The sequence below is a fragment of the Mastacembelus armatus genome, chromosome 17 (assembly GCF_900324485.2).
Source record: "Mastacembelus armatus chromosome 17, fMasArm1.2, whole genome shotgun sequence".
NCBI classification, from domain to species: Eukaryota; Metazoa; Chordata; class Actinopteri; order Synbranchiformes; family Mastacembelidae; genus Mastacembelus; species Mastacembelus armatus.
This window is the reverse complement of record NC_046649.1, coordinates 19,818,140-19,838,666: the sequence shown is the minus strand read 5'-3', so window position 1 is coordinate 19,838,666 and position 20,527 is coordinate 19,818,140. Positions and strand designations below refer to the sequence as shown.

The window sequence follows — 20,527 nt, the reverse complement described above, 5'->3', positions numbered from 1 at the left end:
GAAATCAAGAGAAGCGTGACAAAATCAAGGTGACCACGATGTTCAACATGTTTTTTTTTTTTAGTTTTAATAGTGCCAGCCAGCAGAAATCAGGATAGATCTTTCTCAAATGACATCCATAAGCAAAAACTTACAGTACATCATTCTGTTTATCCCCTATCAGCCAACACATTAAGCATGAACACCATGCCCATACACAAAAATAATGCCTTTAATTAGATTGCTGCTGCTGATGCTGATGATTACATATTACAATATGCTTTCTGTAGCTGTACAATTTAGTGACAATAGATCCAGATTGTAATTTGCGTGCATGTTTTATGAGCAGCTTTGCATTTACATGCAGTTACATGTGATGTTAAATTGGGATTGAGTGTTAAAGCATGCATTCTTTACAGACTCTGCCTGCCTTTTTTTTTTTTTACAAAAATTCTAACATCCTATCACACCTTTCTGATAAATAACCAAGTGCTGAATTTTGACCAACAAATCAGTACTGATACATTCATATACAAACCAGACATTTGTGTAAGTATCCCAATTTGTATGTCTATAGAACAGTGCAAACACATAATTAATTCCTGAGACTACAGTAATATAGTAACAGTAATTAGTCCCTTCATAACTTTATGATTTTCATCACTTGGAAGTGTCACATTTGCGCTCCTAACCATTCATTAGACAATATTCCCTTACAATACGAAAAACGTGTGATATATCTACAGCAAGATGTATAGTGATTTATCGATATCAGCAACACAAGACACGTGGACAAACAATATGTGCTCATTTGGTCAAAAAAAAAAAAATATATATATATATATATGGCATTCAGTGGAATTTTTAGCTGCACATACTTTAAATGCTTGGTTCCAAAAACAACCTGACACATGAATACTACAGTGCTAATAGAAATTTAATTGCTCTTTATACAGATTTGTACAGCATGACAAACCTTCTCAGACATGTTAATTCCCTCTGTCAGCTGTCAAAGGCTGTCATGAAGCAGTAAAGATGAGGTCCTTTGCTTCAATGCTTTTGAAATAAAAGTCAAGTGCAAAATAAAAGGCTTTTCATTTCTTAAATGTTTTCCACTGTTTGCTGTTGACTGCTTGCTTAAACAGAGCGTGTCTCCACCTCAATCTTTTCCTCTGACTGTGATGATTCTGCTTCCTGGTGGCTGATGTTAGGCCGAACCGTCACCAGCGGACCGCCACCGTAGATAGAGTGGAGGAAGTTCCATGTCTCTTCAGATATCTGCCCCGAGTCGGCTCCTGTGAGGTCAGTGCAAGTGCAGACATACACTTGAATATCCCAAATATCTACATAGTTCAAGCTACTACTATAATCTCTGCACTACTTGTGCTACCAAACAGGGGTTGTTTGTCTTTATTTTTTTTCCAGGATTATCTCAGTTTAATCAGTTTATATTTGTCTGTATATAAGCAGAGAAATTTTATTGCTAAATGACAAGAAAATAATAATAATGATGATGGTTAGTACCTTGTTTGAGTGTCAAATGGTTGTTCTTGTTTACTGCAATCTTGGAATTATCAATGGGTCCAGGTGGATCTTAAAGAAGAAAGAATTTGTTGTCATAATAACATACAGCAGAAACCTGTATGATTATTTTATCAGAAAAATATTCATAATGACTTTCAAAGAGCATTCATGTTAAAATGTCAAATGTTTTTGTCACATTATGAAAAGGAATTTCTGCACTCCAGTTGCTACAGACAGAAAACAAATATTACAGGAGCAGAAGTCAGAAAAAAAAAGATGTCTGCAGACATGCCAGATGTAAGCTGTCATAAATAGATATGACAACACAAAGGAAGTGGAGAGAGAATGAGAACGAGTGGAATAAAAATGAAATATATTTTGATGCTTCATTTTGCTGTAGCAGGAGAGAAACCTGACTCAGGGGACTCAAGCAAACTCTTTGAAGATAAATCAAAAGAAGAAATGGGATTTCAGTTTCTTTTGAACATGAGCAGCTTTTGTTAACAAGAGGATGTCCCATATAAAATGTTTATTTGCCATATTCTCTTACTCAGAAACCTGTATAGGCTTGACATACAGTATTTGTCTTATAAAAGAGATTTACATTAAACCAAGTCAATGCAGCTTTTACATTATGAGTCACAACTAGTCATCAGATATAAGATATTAAGTGACTGTCAAGTGGGATACATTTAGCTTTTTAAATAAACATTTAAACAAGGTTGGGGGTGGAAAGGCAAGACTTTTGTCCAATTACCATTGTCTTTTCCCTTGACAAAGCCCTCCCACTCACGAAACCACTGCATGCTGATGCAGTATATGACCACTGGAGACTCCTCCTCCTGGAACGCCTTGTTAAGCTACAGAGGGAGGAGAGGGAGAGAGGAAATGGGGGAGGAGTGAGCAGTAGAGACAAGAGGGAGGAGAAAGGACGCAAAGGGATAAGGGGGGACAAGAGCAGGGGGGACAAAAAAATTAAGTGAGGATGAAAGGATTGAGAGAAGAGATGGAAAACCTAATCAATTCTTTCTGGTAGTTATTCTAATTATGCAGACAGTCTTATCGCCACACTGCACCAGTTTCATCTTTCTTATTGATGACATAATCCCTAATCTACTTGTTAGCTTACTAAAGTTCTTTCTTTCATATACTCACACAAACACACCATCTATCTCTACTTCTGAGCAGCCATTGTGTGAGTGGGCAGACTGAGCAGGCAATAACAGCTGCATCTGTCCCAATGCATTAATGATAAGGCTTTCATCAGACTCACACCTCTCATCTCCTGCCCGGGTGAAGAGCACCAACACATGCAGCCTATCAACTGGTTAAACAGAGAATAGGCCTCTACACACCCATGAGTAACATCACACAGGCTCACTGTCACACAATGCATTAGCACTCAGAACACTTTTCACTCTATCTGGCTGAAGCTCTCTCGTCATTGCTACTTATGGTTTTGTTGGTGGACATATGGTGAAAATGCTCACCCGGACAAACATATCCAGCTCTGACTTGCGCCGTTTCTCCAGTTTTTCTACCTCAATCTGGCATGTATGGCAAACGTACAGGTGGTTGACAGCTGGGCCCCCTCCATACCTGCATACAAATGAAATTAACACTACAAAGGAAAGACCAGAACGCCTAAAACAATTAGTAATACGACATATGAATGTTTAAAGCCTCCAGTCAATGTCTGAGTCGGCCTTTTTAGTACACATACTTGCTATACAGATGATCCCACACGTTCTGTGGCAGCATTACCACCAGGTCATCAATGAGTGTTGCTTTGCTGGGTGGCACACCTGATGAAACATATTAAAACAGACATTGAGAGTGTAACATTTTAAAGACATTGGCTGTAATGTTACTAGTAACAACCAAGAAACTTCAAAAAAGTCATTCAAATGAAACAATCTAAAGAGGAACAATAGCCATATCTCAGTTTAATGTTTTTAATGGCTCTGGATGAAGCTTTCCACATTATGAAAAGAGTCAGAGTTACTTCAGCTTAGATTTTTTGGAAGCCTGTATTCATTGCGAACTGGAGGAGAAACAGGGGGTCTTATGAAAGCCACTATCAGGCTGCATTATGGAAAGTGTAGGATCCAGAGTTTACAGACACTAAAGGCTAACAGTCTGGATATTATGCATCTATAGCTATGGAAGTGCAAACTCATTGGAGTGCCCTTTTACAGGATAACAAACCAAAAAAATGAAAAAACAGTACTAATAGCTTTTTACTTTATTTCAATGAACATTTAAACATTGTCCCTTTCTGTGTGTGACATGCGTGAAGAAAATGGCATTAGTTCATTGTTTATGAGGGTCTTGTTAAATGTCTGATGTGTAATTAAAAATTATGCGTAAAAACCAAATATATAACTATAATCAGTTATATTAGTCATTCAAAGTCAATCATTAAAATGACTGAATATGTATTATCTATCCATCCATTTTCTATACCCGCTTTTCCTGGCTCAGGGTCACGGGGATGTATTATCTAATAAGCTTCAAATTAAAAGTTAATTCTATACAGTAAAAAAATAAACAAAAAACACACACACACTGTATAATAATGAACAAATTAAAATTGTGTTTGTTTTTCTACTCAAGGAATCCATTTCCACTTGAAAAACTTATGGCTAATAACCATTTTATAGCAGTTTATTTCAAACATATCTGTAGGGAAACCTACTGCCAAAGCACCTGATAAAGGCTTTTTGTACCTAAATATACATTTCCAATGACACCCATGACTATGAGCAGCATAGTGAAAATAAAGCTGAGATACTTTCAGTCAAATAAAACTGAATGCACTACTGCAAAACAATCATGGTTTGACTACAATGACAATCCCTACTTATGTAGACTAGCCAGTTATTATGTGCTGGTAGCTGCAAAGGAGGAGGTAACATCATGCAGGTGCTTATTTACACTATGAAACACATTCTCAGCTGTCACTGAAGCTTTACAGCTTCATCATAAATTTACATTTTAGCTACTTAATTTTCAATTTCATAATTTCCAGCACCCTCTGAATAGAAGGCTGAAAAGAAAAGAGCTTGACTGGCACAATCCCTTTAGAATCCTCCCTCTTCACTACTAAAACGATAAAGAAGGATCATCTGCACAAAGAAAAGTAAAACCCCCTTTTGAAGTCTGCTATGTTGGGAAGTGAATACTCTGCAGTCTTTGTCAAAGTCAAGAATCCCTCAAAAGATGAAAGCAAAATTTGCGTTAGAAGAGGGCATGGCACATTTTTTCCACTAGCTGCTAGACACAGGGCAAGGAAAAGGATCCCTGCCCAGAGACAGTTTGACCTCAATGTGGTTTCAGGAAGAAAATGACGTGTTCATACATACCTCCATGTGAACACAGGAAGTCATCGTTGGAAATAGGCCCCGGCTCAGCAAAGGTCTTGAACTTGTTAAGCCATTGGCGGGAGATGTAGAACTGCAGAAGGCTGGGCTCCATTATGTTGAATAAACCTGACACCCTCCTACGTTCTTTCACTGCATCCTCGTTGCTCTTTCTGACACAAGAACAGATATGAGATGAATCATTATTGCAACTGAGTAATTAAAAGTAAGATGTAAGTCATAAAAATCAAAGGAGCACAGTCGATCTGAAGATGTTACAGGGATAAATATGTTCTTGTTTACCACTGACTACATAACGATAAGTATTCAGTGTGATGGCTTACTTATAGAAGAGCACATAAGCTTCAGCATTCTGGACACAGGATTCAGACACTTCCGTCACACTTTGGTCATCAAATTCATACCACAGATTGTTTACATCGTTCCTGCAGTAGGCAATGTAGTGGCCACCTGGGATCAGACAAGAGGAATGCATTAGAGCAGCATCCATAAACCTAACAAGTACATGTGAAATTTTCCCACAGGCTAATGAATGCAGAATACTCGTATGAGCCAACTGATGGCAGATGCACCACTCTGAAGGGGAGTGACTGTGCCCACTCACTGCTGGCAGTGCCATGGTGACAGATGACTGACAGCAGGTCATAGTTGGTGGTCTGGGCGGAGCTGTCTTTGGCCAGAAAAGGTTGCAGGTCCAGGCCCTCGAGCGGGAAGGAGACATGGGTGCTTATCTTGGTGGAGAACATCAGTTCATGTCTAAAGCGCTTCAAGTGGATACACAGGATCTGCAGAAAATAAACACACAAAGATGTTTTATATTAGAAATGTGTGTGAAGACACCAGAATTTTGGCTGCTTCATGATATGAAGTACTAAAGTTGTCTGTGTACCTCTGGCAAACTTTGCATTTTACAAAATTTCACTCCATTTCGTAATCTATAAGGGAAAAAGACAAAAAAAGATGGCCACTTTTTAAACGGTTTTGATTCACGTGCAACTAGTAATCCAGTTTACAGCAAAGCACTAAAAATCAGGCACTCACTTCTTGCATTTTTCACAGCTGTACATGTTGTCTCCTAGAAAACAACAAACCAGTTATTAAGACGTCAGTCTTAGTGTTTGTGTTAGTAGAACAAATTTACACCCACTTGCTTACCCTTTAGTTCATCTCTGGCAAAGAAAGCCGCGAGACAGTCTTGTAGTGTAACCACTGGACCCCAGAACCAACTAAACACAGAAACAGACACCACAGAACATTTTAACAAAAAACAGCAAAGTACTGAGATTCTAAAGCCTGAGAGTGTTTATATTATATACACACACCTCTTGATGTATTCCATGACAAAGGCAATCCAACCCTGTGGTGCATAAGCTTCCCCACAGGAGCCTGCTTTTACCAGGGAGGTCTGGTGGGTGGAGGAGTGGAGCTTGGCCAGATCTTCTTTCCCTGGGATGGGCAACGAGATATCCTGGAAGTTTTCCAGGGTCACAGACACCTAATAGACACAGAACACACAGACAGCAAAGATTCATCTTAGGACACCTATGAATACACATTCACACTTCAGTACGTTCTTCAGACGTATAAAGATTTCTGACTTTGAAGTGGAATATTATTCAAATAAATATCACAATATCAGCAGCAGTGCTAGAAAATCAGAAGTGAGCAACAAAAGTGACTTTACAAGACAGTCCTTTTTTAGGACTTTAGGAATAACTGAATGTCCCCTCTCCCTACTGCTGTTCACTCTGTCAGCAATCTTATTATGTCGACGGAGAACTAACCCGATCACAGGTGAGGCACTGAACTGAGCTGACAATGGTCCCATCGAACACATCTGAGATGACACTGCGGTATTTCTTCTGTCGCTTGTTCTTTGGTGGAGAGAATGTGGCCACTGCTGTGGGAAGACAGTGTTTTACAGTGTGTCAGCAAAGACAGATAAAGAATATAACTACTATGACTTTTTAAGGTTTGACCCTAGATATGACTTTCTCAGAAAGTACCTTTCTTGTGTGCAGGGTTTAGACTGGGCCACCCAGAGGCAGCTTTAGGTGGACTGCTGGACGTTTTGGGGATGTGTCCTTCCATTGGGACTGGGCTCTGTGATCTTGTGATATTGGACCTTTGGTTTCCTAGGAAGGAATCTAGAGGAGAGCAGGATCAATATTGTAGAGGTTCAATTTCATACATTTGATGCTGCACAAAAATGGCAGGTGCACAATCAAGAAAACTCTAAGATGATAGGGACTATGAGAAAGCATGACTCTTTTTATTATTTACCTGATGTCCTGCTCTGGACTTTGATGGCTCCTTGGCTGCTGATAATCGGTGTGGTCTCAGTGGTGGTGTCAACATCTTTGTCCATGTCCGCTCCAGTGCTTCCACCCATAACACCATGAACTCCAGAGCGATAAAGGTCATTGATCATGTTCTTCTCCTTCTGCCACTCCCTGTTAGCCTGTATCTCATCCTGCTCAGGAATCAGCATCTCGGCCTCATTGGTATCGTCTATGAGCATGTTCCCTCCCTGCACCTCGTTATCAGCACGCTCACTGCTACCGCACGATTCACATGACTGGAAGTCGTCTGACTGGCTGTGGTTGTCTTCCATGGGGCTGTCATCCACTGTGATACCATTGACACCATTGGACTGGTCATAGGGCTCAGGCAGCGACTCCTTCAACTCCTCATGAAGTTGATCCATCAAGCAGCGTAGAAACTCCTGGGAGTCCTGGAGATCACAAAAAGACTCCCTTTTACCTAAATGTTAGCTGAGGTAGCACATTAGTTCCAAATGGTAAAAACAGAGTTTTTTTGCAATTATTTTTGCCACAGTAGTCGGTGAAAAAAAAGCAAATTTCCTCTCCCTGAATAGAACATTAAAACATAACACCACACTAACTACATATAATCAAATTTGACAGATACAGCAAAGCATTCCCAAAGCTTGTTTTTTCCCAAATTACAAACAGCCACTTGTTTATCCCAATTTTACACCACAAAATTTGAAACCAAAAGCCCATGAATGTGTAATCAAACTTAACGAACCTCAGACATCCAATCTCCCTGTCAAGCCAAAAGAACTCTCCAGATCCTCCACCTGGAATGTTAACTCCATTCATAGTAGCACTAATTCCAAGGCTATTTAGCTCAGCATGGCATGACAAATGAATATTCCTCAGCTTACTTCTTTGAACAAACACTGACAAGCCAAGAGGAAACAGGCCCTTCTACCATTGCATCATTTATGCTTATAAATCCCTTATTTACAGATGCAGGGAAAAATACAATATATGCTTCAATAAAACATCTTTTAAAATCCTGTATCCTAAATCCTATAACCCTTCCAAGCACAATGGCAATCAAATCAAAGAAAACTTCCGTTTAGGTCAATTGTGAGCATTTGTGTTCCAAGGCAGAAGATTCATTTTATCTGGCTGAGTGATTTGAGCTGGAGCTAATGTCATTTCTGTAAAGGAATGAGCATGGAAAGATATGGGGTGAAAGAGAAAAACTGTGTAAGATCTGGGACAACTTTATAATCAGGGCTCCAGACCCATAATATCCCCAGCTCAGCACAAATTCATGCTTAGAAGGAAATTCTCAACAAAGGGAAAATACATTTTTGAGTTATTCGCTAGGCCCATTATGTCAAAGCAATCTATTATAAAAAACAAAGGCCAATGCACTACATTACTACAAACTATACAGTTTAATCAATTCAAACATAATTGCATGTTTTACATTCATATTTCTGCAGAGGCAAAAGCATAAACATGCTTGTATCATAAATTATTTCATTTCAATATATCAATGGAACAAACAGCAAGTATTCTAACCATCTGTCCATGTTTTATTTATATAATGAGCATACATACGCATACTTAGTTCCATATTTAATAACTGGGATGGCTCACCTGCTGAGAATATCCTCGAAACATAGGGTTTATGGCTTTGATCCCCTGGAACAAATTGGTTGGGACCACGTAGGACGGTCTGCAATGTCAGTAAACACAGCCTGTTAAACTACTAAAGCACAATATCCTCATAGAGTCAACATGATGTAGACTGGGAACTGAATACTAGTTTCCACGCAAATATGAACTTTTAATAACCATAATCCCCATCACTCTGAATATCACATTTACCTGACCACTGAATTCTGAACTCAGCTGTGGTTTGTGAGAAACCTATATGCTATAATGAGTCGAAGACGGCAAGATCCAAACTGTGAAAAGGTCTACCTGTTCTTGTGCCACAGGTCAGACACTAGCTTCTGGTAGCTTTTGCAGAGTGCAGGTTTCTTGTCCGTCCTCACCAGGCCACCACATTCAAGAAAGAACTGTGTCAAGGGTGGACTGTCAGAAAGAAGAAGAATTATCATTCACAGTTAACAAATAAGACTTACTGAACATCTGCCCATTAACAGAGAAGCTACTCTTTGACTACTGTTACCAAAAAAAAAGTACATTGACAATACTGTGCATACAGTATAATCTATAGTTAGTATAATCTTATGTTTGAAAACAGCTGTTTTTGATCTACAAATCATTGTAGGTTTTTATTACATTCACACAGATCACAAAGCGGAAAATGACGAATAAGAAAAGAAAACCAGATTGGCTTAGATTCAGCATTTCTTGTGAATTCCTGCATTTCTGACTTTTTTTGATTCATTTTATCTAATTACATTCATATTTCACTCATTGCAAATTCCCAGAGGTACTGGCTCATGCAAGAAAACTCCACACACAGCCGAGAGTGAAAGGACATCAGGAATAGCTGAAAGGAAAAACATCTGAAGGATTTGATTTGATGAATACAGAGTGGACAGGAATTTGCAAGAAAGAGACAAACTACAGAATGAATGAGGCATGAGGTATTCCCTTCCCTTGGGAAGAGAAAAGTCCTTCGAACTGAATAATGACCCAACACAAACCAAAAGAAGCAGCGTTCACACAAACAGACATCAAAAGAAAGTTTGAGAAAAGGTCCCTCCTCCTGCAGCTGCGTAACTCAGTTCCTCCTATTTCTGGAATGTGATTTAGATTGCAAATTTTGACCCACATATTTTCCACATTTTGAATTGTATCCAGAATAGGCATCACCAGTTTTAATTTAGAAATGTACCAGAACCCAGAGTGCATGAAGTATGAGTTAAAAAGTAAGTAATAACACAGACTAAGGCTCTGCTGCAGAATCCTAATTTAAGTGACCACACCAACATTTACATTACAATCACAACCGTAGAAATGATTCAGAAGCACTGACAGTTCAATAAACAATAAAAATCTTGAAGTGTGGGAAAGAAACAGCAACTGGAGATACATAAAAAGATGTAGTGGGAAACAAATGGAAAACAGAAGAAGAAGGGGGCAAAAGAGACAAGGAGAGAGTTGGTGTTCATTAGTAACATAAGGCCCTAAAGGGATCTACAAAAGGACACTTCTGCCATCTCAAATGGTGCAGTGCAGCAACTTTCACTCAGCCGTCACCCTCCCAAAAGAGCTCAGCCGTGGTTGTTCCTCGCAGTCAACAAGAAGCAGGCAGATGGGGAATAAAGTAGACAACGGCCACGGAAAAGAAGCTGTTAAGTGTATGTACTGAATGGAAAGTAACAGAAAGGAAAACGAGCAATAAGGCAGAGTCACAGAAGTGATGTGGAGTAGACAGATAGAGGGACAGACGGCAGGTCTCACCAGTTGGACAGGGCCTGGAGGGCAGCGTTCATGTAGCAGGTGTTGCCTATGTTCTTGAGCCCCGTCAGACCTGAAGGAGACAAAGCACACCAGGGAAATTAAAACAAGCCACCTATAAAACGCTTGTAAATTTTGATGGCAGCCAGAAAGCCTCTACATTCCATTTCTAAATTAATATTTTAGAGCAGGAGCAGAAAAGGTGGCTAACTGGTGTTTTTACAACAGCTAGGATGGCCAGTGACTTTGTATACTAATTTCTCAGGTAAAGCAAAGATCACTTATTCATCTTATAAACAGATCATTTCCATTTGGGCTAGTTATGTAGTTTCAGAACTACAGTGTCCATAATGCATTAGTGGATGTAAACAAGCAATATAACGTCACCATGGACACAGTTGGTTATTTGTGTGCCATGTGCCATTCTGGCAAATCGGTAGGATTAAGTTACCTATTAGCAGGTCCTGTTTGCAATGTACCCACAGATACCCAGATAACAGTCACTAAAATACTTTGACATTGAAGAAAAAAACTTTTTTGGCAAGTTCTGGGATTATAAGGAGCATTTTTCTGTGATTTGTGAGATTTTTGACAGTTTTTCAGTGATAACAGTGTTCTTGGAAAGAGTACTATGAAAGCCTATTAAGACCCTGATCCATTTCCATTTATCCAAATTTAAATCTACAAGGTAATAAAGTGGGCAAAAAGTGAAGGTGTCTGAACACTTCTAAAGTTATGACTCTGCAAAAAGCAGCAATCTGATTGAAATAGTAGCTTATCTCTCTCCCTGAGCTGTGTGTCACAGCCATCGCTACAGCACCAACTGTTCATCACGGTAATTGAGCCAAATCAGTCAAAATGCAATAACTGAATTCCCACTGGAAAATGGCATGCACCTGCCCCTTTTACCTGATACAGTATCTTAAATTCTACACCCCCATTTGACTCTTTTCACAGGCAAATGGACTCTTTTCCATTTGACCTCCGGTCTTAAACGAGCAGCCTATTCTGCAGCAGCCATTACACATGCAAAGCCTAATTACTCCACCTCCTGATCATATGATCTGCATTTGTGACAAAAATAACTAAAGTGGTAAATGGTGCCAAAGCCTGAGCTACACCACATGAGGTTTAACATATGTCATTTGGTGGAGCCTGTGTATGTCTCGCAGCACTCAGTGGAAACATTATTTGCATTGGTGGCTCCACTGGGACTGAAGCATTTTGCAATGAAGTGTGAGCTACACAAAAGCTGTGCAGGCCTGTGGTCCTGCTTATGGGCCATTTATTGTGGTGTTTGGCAGTTCTCGTCAGCCATTAGCAGCACTTACATTTGAGAAAACTGTTTCAGTAATAGTTATTTGTCTTTCTGATGTTTCCGATGTTGACTGTGCTCTTTGTGGTGTCTTCAAGTACAACCTTCAGTCAGTGTTGTCAGCCTCAGGACTGTGAAGTGTGCCTGGTGTTTCAGGGTCTCATTGTGACGCACCCATTTATTCCTATTAATTCCAGTCATAACCTTCACTTTGAACTAAACCAACTGCTGATTACTGAGCTCCTGTGTTTCAGGTATTCACTTTTTAATTTGGTCATACTTGGATTAGGGGGTAATAAAATTTAATTAAATTTTAGTCACCTCACTGATTTTAATTATTAAAATTACAACACAGGCAAGAACAATATGTCCACTGCAGCAGGGCTGTAACTGGAGAATAAGACATATTCATTTGTAACATTCAGTCATTTCTCAGTGTATTTGTGCTCGACACTGCATTTCTATGATTGTACTAAATCTTTTCTCTTGACTGCCTACTACTTTAAAGACTGCAACATTATTGTAGCTGTCACATTTCTGCCTGTATAAAGAGTCAAAGTTCTTGTATGACATCATTTTGACTGACTTCAAAACTTCCTCAAACCATCTAATCATTTTTGTTAAATACTTCGGCTTCACCTCTTGCACGCAGGTCATCTTCCTCTTCTGTTTCCATGTCCAGGTCTTCACAGGCTCCATTAGGGGGCACTCTTAGAGAGGTTGGGCTCCCAGGGGCCCTGCTGTTATCCTGGAGCAACAACACAGCACACACAGGCCTTATTATAAAATACTTGTAGTAAATGAATAACGATTTGACTGAAGGTTCAAACTGTAACTTAGGATAGACTGGTGTTATTTATCATGTGTTGATACAGCAGGAGAGTACATGGCTATTTAGTAACATGCTAGAGAAACCAACAGAAACTCACCAATAGAAATGACTCATGTTATAACCTGTACTCAGCATCATTTTGTGCATTTTTCCTTTTTCATCATCAACCCTGCATTATGAATTCACTCTTAAACAACCCGTAGCTTTAAGATATAAAGTATGTAATGAGTCAGAGGGAAGTGTAGCTCTCACCTGACCAGCTTTCTGTGAGGGGAGGGTTTTGCTGTTTGCATGGGGTGACTGAGGACCTAGTTTACGCTCCAGGAAAACCTCCTTGCCACAGGCGTAGCACCACACTCGAAGTGTGGTCAGGTTCACTGTCAGGTTGTGCCGTGTCTCCTGCACACAAAGTTGTTAAGGAGTAATTTTAATAATTAATATTTGGTAAACATATGTATAAGACTATAAACAAAGTAAAGTGTACAAACAACATGAAACACAGCTTTTATTATATTCATCATACTATTATAGTCACAGTTACTGTTGCAAAACTTGCAATTCTAGATAAATTTGTCATCTCCCATAATGTAAATAAAGCTTTAGAGTTTCAACTAAGATTTATTTTGGTTACTGATCAATCTTCCAATTATCTGTCAAATGACAAAAAGTGCCCATCACATTTTCCTATTCCTAAACTGTTTTTGTTTACCAGTAGTTCAAAACCTGAACATATTTAGTTTATTAGAAAACAGATAAAAGCAGCAAACCTTAAGGTTGAGGATTTAATGAGTCTCTACAACGTATTAAAGAATCATGACAAATTTCATCCCCAACTGTTAGCAGAGGGAATGAAACTGCATCACTTTTTATTAAAAAATTCAAGACAAATACTTTCCCTTCATACTGAGATCACTGGCTGAATAACATCAACCTAACCCTCTTAAATACAAGAAACTAAATACACATTCGACTCAACCTTACATCTATGGATTCTTAAACTGAAGACAGCACAAAACCACAGTGAAATGTTGGTGTAAAGCGGAGTGCTACAGGTGGAGGGTCAGAAGAGGCAGCAGAGCAAACATGGTGCTGTTCTGCTGACCGACTGCTGCTCTGACAAACACCAGAAGGCTGGCAGGTTGACAGGAGATGGAGCATGAGCAGGAGCCGACCAGGAGACTCTGCATTATTCATCAGGGCTCCATTAGGCTTCACACAGCAGGGCAGAGAGAAGCAGAGCACGGCTGGTAGAGGGGACACACCAGACTGGGCACAGCCATGAAACATCCCCATTTAAATTATTCAGAGAGAAGTATACCAGGTAGGGCATTAATAACAAGCTGGATTTATAGGGCTTACAGGATGTTTTACCACTCCACATACTGTTTCCTATTACAGTTAACTGTGCTGTAGTTTTTACAGTGATACTTTATAGAAACTGAAACTGTATTAGGAAATGCTCAGCATGACACCTCACACAAACCATTATCTTCACAGAAAGAGGAAATAATGTAGGAAAATATGATTGCGGCAGTATCTCATACTGCAGTAAACACTGCAGTAACATCTACTTCAGTGTGTGATCTCCTCATAAAGAAGCAGGTTAGGTCTTTTTTTTTTTTTTTTGCCCAAGGATGAACAACCCACAGGAGTCACGTCAGCATTCAGAAATCATATAGGGACAAAAGTGTTCTTCTGGGGATCTGCAGTTTTTTGCAGAAAAAGATGCAAAAGTAAACTCATCAATAAAGCTGGTATTTTAAGAGAAGCACTGGTGACAACTGTAAAACTGTGGTAATCGTTTTAATAATTAAACACAGTCAATATGCACTGTGTAAAACGTGTAAATTCTAATTCCTGAAATTAACTCCAAACTAGTCACTCTTATTTACTCAGCATATTTTTGTTCACAGTGCGACTAGCAGTGGCATTCATATATCTTAATGCATCTGATGTGCTCCAGCAGCACAGTCGAGATTTCTACGTTTCCCTCCCTTCAGGGCTTCCAAAGCAATAATTAAGCATGGCCTTAATTCTTACATTTAAGAACATAAGAAGCACAAACTAGCGAACTGCACAGACAGATGTCCCACAAAAAAGGAATGGATATCAAATTTACTGGTGATATCATTTAAAATCCATCTGGTAATATTAAATTTCTCTACCAGTACAGTTTATACCCAATATCCATCTTTTGTCTGGGCGGAGAGCCTAAAGACATTGGCGCTTCAACGGTCTCTCTCACGACAATGGTTTGAGCAGCTATGCAGACATTAACGGGCAGATCAAATTACATGTTTGCGTTTCTATTCCTCTTCTTCTAACCTCATTTGGCCCTGGAGTGCTGGAGGAAAAGCCTTAGTCAACACTCAGAATACAGAGGCTGAGTAAAGCCTCTGAGCAGCCAGGGGAGGCAGATACTGTAACCATGGAACTGACAGTGCTACTGAATCTCTCCCATTTCCCAGAGGAATGGCAATTAATAATGGATGGATCCACTGCTGAAATTGCACTGAATATGAAGATGTAGGCAGACAGAATTGGCTTAATGGTTTTCAACAGTGTGTGTATTTCAAAAGCTAAAAGTTGCATGTGCAGGCTCTTGATCTTGGGGAGAAAATGTTAAAAATAAAGCTCTGCTTCTGGGACTCTGAAGTGGGATTCCTATCCTGCACTATCACATGCATCTTTTTTTGTTTGTCTGAAATTAGACACCTCCACTCCTCTTCTGATTACATTTTTTAAATAAACATCACATTCAGACTTCTTGCCATTCAGGACCTTTACTTCCTCTCCATCTTTTCAGTTCATGACTAATTATTTCCCAGATGAAGGACAATTCAATCTCTCACCTGCGAGTGGACAGTGCTGTGGTCAGCATGAGATTCTCCACATCCTACATACGCACAGCCATTCTACAGAAACACAAACAGTGTAGATAAGAAGGTGTTAAAAGAGAGAGAGAGTTAGGAGGCAATATCTCAAACCATTTTTTCGTCTTACCTCCAAGCAAGCCCACAAATTTGGTCCTCCAACCTTACAGTCCTGGCACTGGCCCTAGAAAAATATCAAAGTCAGGTGTCAAGTTAAAATGAAAACATAGCAACAAAAATATGGCTTTGAATTCAAACTTGGTTATGTTATATCAAATTCAAAATGATTTTATAAGTGGTAGGTTATGAGTAGAGCAGTGGGGAGGGTCACTCACATGGGATTTCTGAATAAGTTCCTCCTTGGTGATCTCCCCTACACAGTCCAGGTGGGGGCAGTCACAGCTGGAAGCCGGCGGCATCGCTCACCCACAAGTCTGAGACAGAGAGAGTGAGAGAAGAGGGAACACATCATTCAATAGGCAAGCTGCATTTCTTGTTTTACAGAATGCTGACCAAACCCACACCACACACTGGATACAGTGATATAGCCAAAGAACTGGACAGCGAACAAGTAAACCTATCAGGCTACTGCAACCTGAGTCACAATTTGGAGTGCAACAGAAAAGTGTCTAAATACTTTTATAAACAAAAAAATTAAGTGTATGATTTTTAATTCATTGGCATAATTTCTCAACATGTTTTGACTTTATCATTATGAGTTACTGAACTGCAATTTTATCCATTTAAATTGAAAAAGACAACACAGTAAAATGTATGAAAAGTGAAATATTTTCTGGAGCCACAAGTTTGTCTATGTCAGCATAACCAACAAATTCCTGTTACTATCAGCCAGACATGCCAGGCTGCACATCAGACCACAGCTGTCAACTGCTCATGTGGAACCAACACTGTATGACTAGTAAGACCATAAATTACTTTAATGTTGACAATGTAGAAAACTGCAGCAACACAAACTATTACATGTACAGCAAGAAAGAATAAATCTTCTGCAAGCATGACCCACGTGATTAAATTCAGCCTATTAATAAAGCTCAAAATCAACTCTAGAACCATGACTATGTCCACATAACAGTGATTTTATTCATTGTGAGAGCAAATTAAAGGATGACCTACTCAATTTGAGTTGATTTTTGCAAATGTGTGGAAACATGGGTCATGTGGACAATGCAATTAGCACTGACAGCGGCTCCGTTGGAATTGGGGACAATGAGCGCCTTAACATGCCTACTAATACTCCATTTGTGTGTTGTGCATATAAACATCATTCCCTGGTTTCAGAAACCTGGGTAAGCCCTTATCCTGGTTTCAACAAACAAATATACAAGCTATGGTACACCAACAGAAACTGCAAAACTGTGGTATGTGAAAACACCTTATCCAAGTCTCTATCACTGTCTGCCATGTATGCAGGTGCATTCATAACCCAAGTTACACAGTAGTTATTCAGCAATTCAAGAAATTCTAAAACTAAATGCACTGAAATAAAAATGTGAGTCACACCAGTAACACAGAGCATAAATTTTATGATCACGCTCCATTCCCATTACTGGTGGCAAAATGGAGAAGATGAATCCAGCAGAGTGGTAAATGCCAGACCATCCATACAGCCAGAAAATAAACTGTTCACCTACTGCTAAGGTTACTCAAAGGCCTGTCTCTGAGGCAGGATGATACAGGTCAGTTTTTAAACTCCTACCGACTCCTAAAATACAATTATAGAACCCAACTTTGAACACAGCTCTTTGTATTGGTGGCCACAATAACCTGAAAGTTCAGAGGAACAGCTACTAAAAGTCTGATAGTAGATTAAGTGTGACACATAAGGCAGGTCTGCTTTATGACTACCTGACAATGTGCGTCACCGCAATAATCCTTAGTCCTAACTAGAGTCGATTTTACTCTGTATTCTCTATAGTCTATTTTGGCACATATGTTGTGGGCTCCAGCTGTACTTCTGTTTTTCAAAATGAATGAAAAGAGGAAGCACAGCAGCTCCACAACAAGGCGTCGGCTACTTGCTCAGTACATTGGGGATGACAGGAAACACTGGTGCTTTTTATTATCAGGCCGCAGTCCCATCTCCTCCAAACAACAAAGCCTCCTCATCCACTGCCCCAGCCCTTAGGGGAGCAAGGGTTCTTCTGGTAGACAGAAGACATGTATTACTTGGGATCTGTCTATCATATGTGCTGTTTTTGAACACTGTTGCATCATAAAACAAACAACTACACATGACCACAAATCAATTCTATAAAGTGACAACATATTCAAGGATTTTTGGTCTGTGGTTTTAAGACACATAATCTCAGAGGGATAATTCACTCTTTAGCTAACTCTCTTGAATGTGTAATAACTTTCATAGCAGCTTTCTCTAGCTGAAAAAGCCTCTAGAGACCTAAAATATGTATTGTAACGTCAGAACATTGAATGTGTGGCCACTTTGCCAATAGCAAATCTGCTGAGTGTGGTCTTTGTTAGAGGTCGAACACTGACATTCATGCTTTCAAAGCTTCCTCGGGTGTAAATAGCATGACTTTTTACAGCTGTATACAATTCAGCCAATTTAAGACAACAACCACATGGTAAAAAAAAAACAGTGCCCTGAATGTCACGGCACACACCAGCCTTCTTTAGACCACAGCTGTTGCCCGCTAACAAACATGTAAAACAGCTGTATGAAGAAATGCACACACAACATTGTGTGTTTTATTTTGATGATTGTTTGTGATCATTAATTATGACTATGACAGAAATATCACTTGCTCTGAGGATGATATAAGCAGATACAGAAATCCACTGATTAATCAGTGAATTGGTTCAAATACAACCTATTTGCAGTTATTGTAATAATCAGTTAATTATTTAAGTTATTTATTTCAAGTAAAAGGTTTGAACTATTTGTTTGACAAAACAAGACATCATATTGTGTTCTAGGAGAGGCTGATGGGTGTTTTCAGATGTTATACAGTTAGTCAAGAAAATAACTGGCAGCCTGAAATAAATGCCTACACCTTCATAAATGCCTGGTTTAACGTTTCAGATTTTCATTCACTTCTGAATCCGAATACTTACTGATGCCACTTTATCCTCCCAAATGACTTGTATCCTAACAACTAGTCAAATGGGAGATCAGCATGAACACAAGAAAAAGAGGAACCTCAGCTGAATGCATGTCCAGTCATTAACAAGTCAATATACCTGTTTCCTCACCTAATCACTGCTATCTGAGTGTGTTTAATGATCAAACTAGCTTATCAGAATTATTTAACTTTGCATAGTTAAATTAAACCCAACGAACTGATACAAGGACACAAGATCAGCTACAATAACGCGTACTTTATTAGGCTTCCATAATAGCCCTGAACTTTGGAGGCATCCGTCCAAAAGGTCAAATGAACAAACTAACTTCGGCTCCAACAGTAAACAGTAAGTCATTGTACAGCAGGAAAATCACATTAGCTGGTGGTTTCACTGTCGAGACTCGAGCCCTCACGCAATGTTGGTGAAACAAAGAACATTTCTGCAAACTGTTTAATCATCACAAACCACCCTCATCCTCTCACTGTCATCACAGCTCACATCAGATTAATAAGGAAGCAGATTTAAACCTTCACAAAGAGGTGGTAGGGTCAGGGTGGTAACTAGGTGGTAGGGTCAGGGTGGGGCGTTGACTCAAACCAAGCAATGTAGCTACATGAAACCGATGCTGAGTCCGCGTTAGCCTTAATAAGCTTGGGATCTAAGTAGTAATGCATTAACACTGCAACCAAGAGTAACTAAGTACAGTTGAGCTCAAATCTAACAGCACAGTTTAACAAGCAGACAATTAGCCATTGTGCAGAACACGCAACAGTACCTGCTAATGTTAGCTAGGCAAAGTGAAAATCTTTAACTATCTACCCAAATATTACATCCAGTAGTGCAGCCGGCTGAGGATCCAGTTCAGCTTGTGGCAGATAAAGACGTTACAGGTGTGTTTTTTTGTTTTGTAAGCCTTTTGTCTTCTGCTTAATCTGAGCTGTCATACCCAGGCGTTGACAGCGTCACAAGCTGACTAGCAACCTTTCGCTGTTAGCATTAGCCTGTTGGCAATAACCGGTCATTTAATTTAGCTCTTCTTCTCCTAGCGACACAAAACAGTCGCAACAAGCGTACAAAGCCGAGGGTGGATTTTCCAAATAAAAGATAACGTTGGAGTTAGATGGTTTTCTGATAATCGTGTCGCCAATGGCATGTCAGCTAATGCTAGCCAGCTAACGTTCCTGTATTACATGACGATCCCTCAGTGACTAACGTTACAGCAGCGCCTAGTTAGCATCCAAAAGATGTTAGCCCCGGTCCTTACCTGCACGATACAAAACAACGTCTTCTCAGGTGCGTCCAAATGTACTTGATGTCTAAAAGACGTGTTCAGTCGGCAGTTAAAGACATATTTCAAAGAGCGATCCTTCACATTTACGATAGTTCTGTCGCGCAGCGTGGTTGCTAACGTTACAACAGTCTCCGCCCCTTTCCGGTAAAAAAAAAAAAACATAAGCCCCACCCTTCCTTCTGTAAGCATTACACCTGATTTTAAGGTTGTTTCCCTGTATATTTCAATGGCATTATATTTACACAATATTGTACAATATTCATTATTTAGTATGTTTTCAAAATGTTACCACCAATATCAATGAAATAGTGATGTGTTATATGTCCTTATTATGTTATATGTCACTGACAGACATGTTGGAAGATGTAAAGTGTTTATTGTCTGTCTTTTATGGATTTTACATTTAGAAAACCACTTACCTGGTCACAAATTCTGAAAACATTCTCCCTAACTGGCAAATATAAAATTTGTGAATGTGCAAAACAGATTCTACTAGACTTTCAATGTAACTCACTAAAAGTGAATTCTT

The 20,527-nt window shown here is 39.4% G+C and overlaps 1 protein-coding gene across 1 annotated transcript; it reads right to left on the bottom strand.

Annotated features, from left to right (window-relative positions):
• Positions 1-48: 48 nt before the first annotated feature.
• usp33 (ubiquitin specific peptidase 33) lies at positions 49-20,128 on the bottom strand. Its single transcript, XM_026314175.1, has 24 exons — positions 19,972-20,128; positions 15,941-16,039; positions 15,736-15,789; positions 15,585-15,647; positions 12,985-13,131; positions 12,540-12,648; positions 10,589-10,658; positions 9,134-9,247; positions 8,807-8,885; positions 7,170-7,620; positions 6,893-7,033; positions 6,671-6,786; positions 6,209-6,381; positions 6,042-6,112; positions 5,928-5,961; positions 5,776-5,821; positions 5,491-5,671; positions 5,210-5,336; positions 4,869-5,038; positions 3,227-3,308; positions 2,994-3,102; positions 2,261-2,363; positions 1,504-1,572; positions 49-1,274 (listed from the first exon to the last, which is right to left on the bottom strand). Exons 2-24 carry the CDS (start codon positions 16,022-16,024, stop codon positions 1,117-1,119), a joined length of 2,751 nt encoding a protein of 916 aa, XP_026169960.1. The 5' UTR covers positions 16,025-16,039; positions 19,972-20,128; the 3' UTR covers positions 49-1,116.
• Positions 20,129-20,527: the final 399 nt, after the last annotated feature.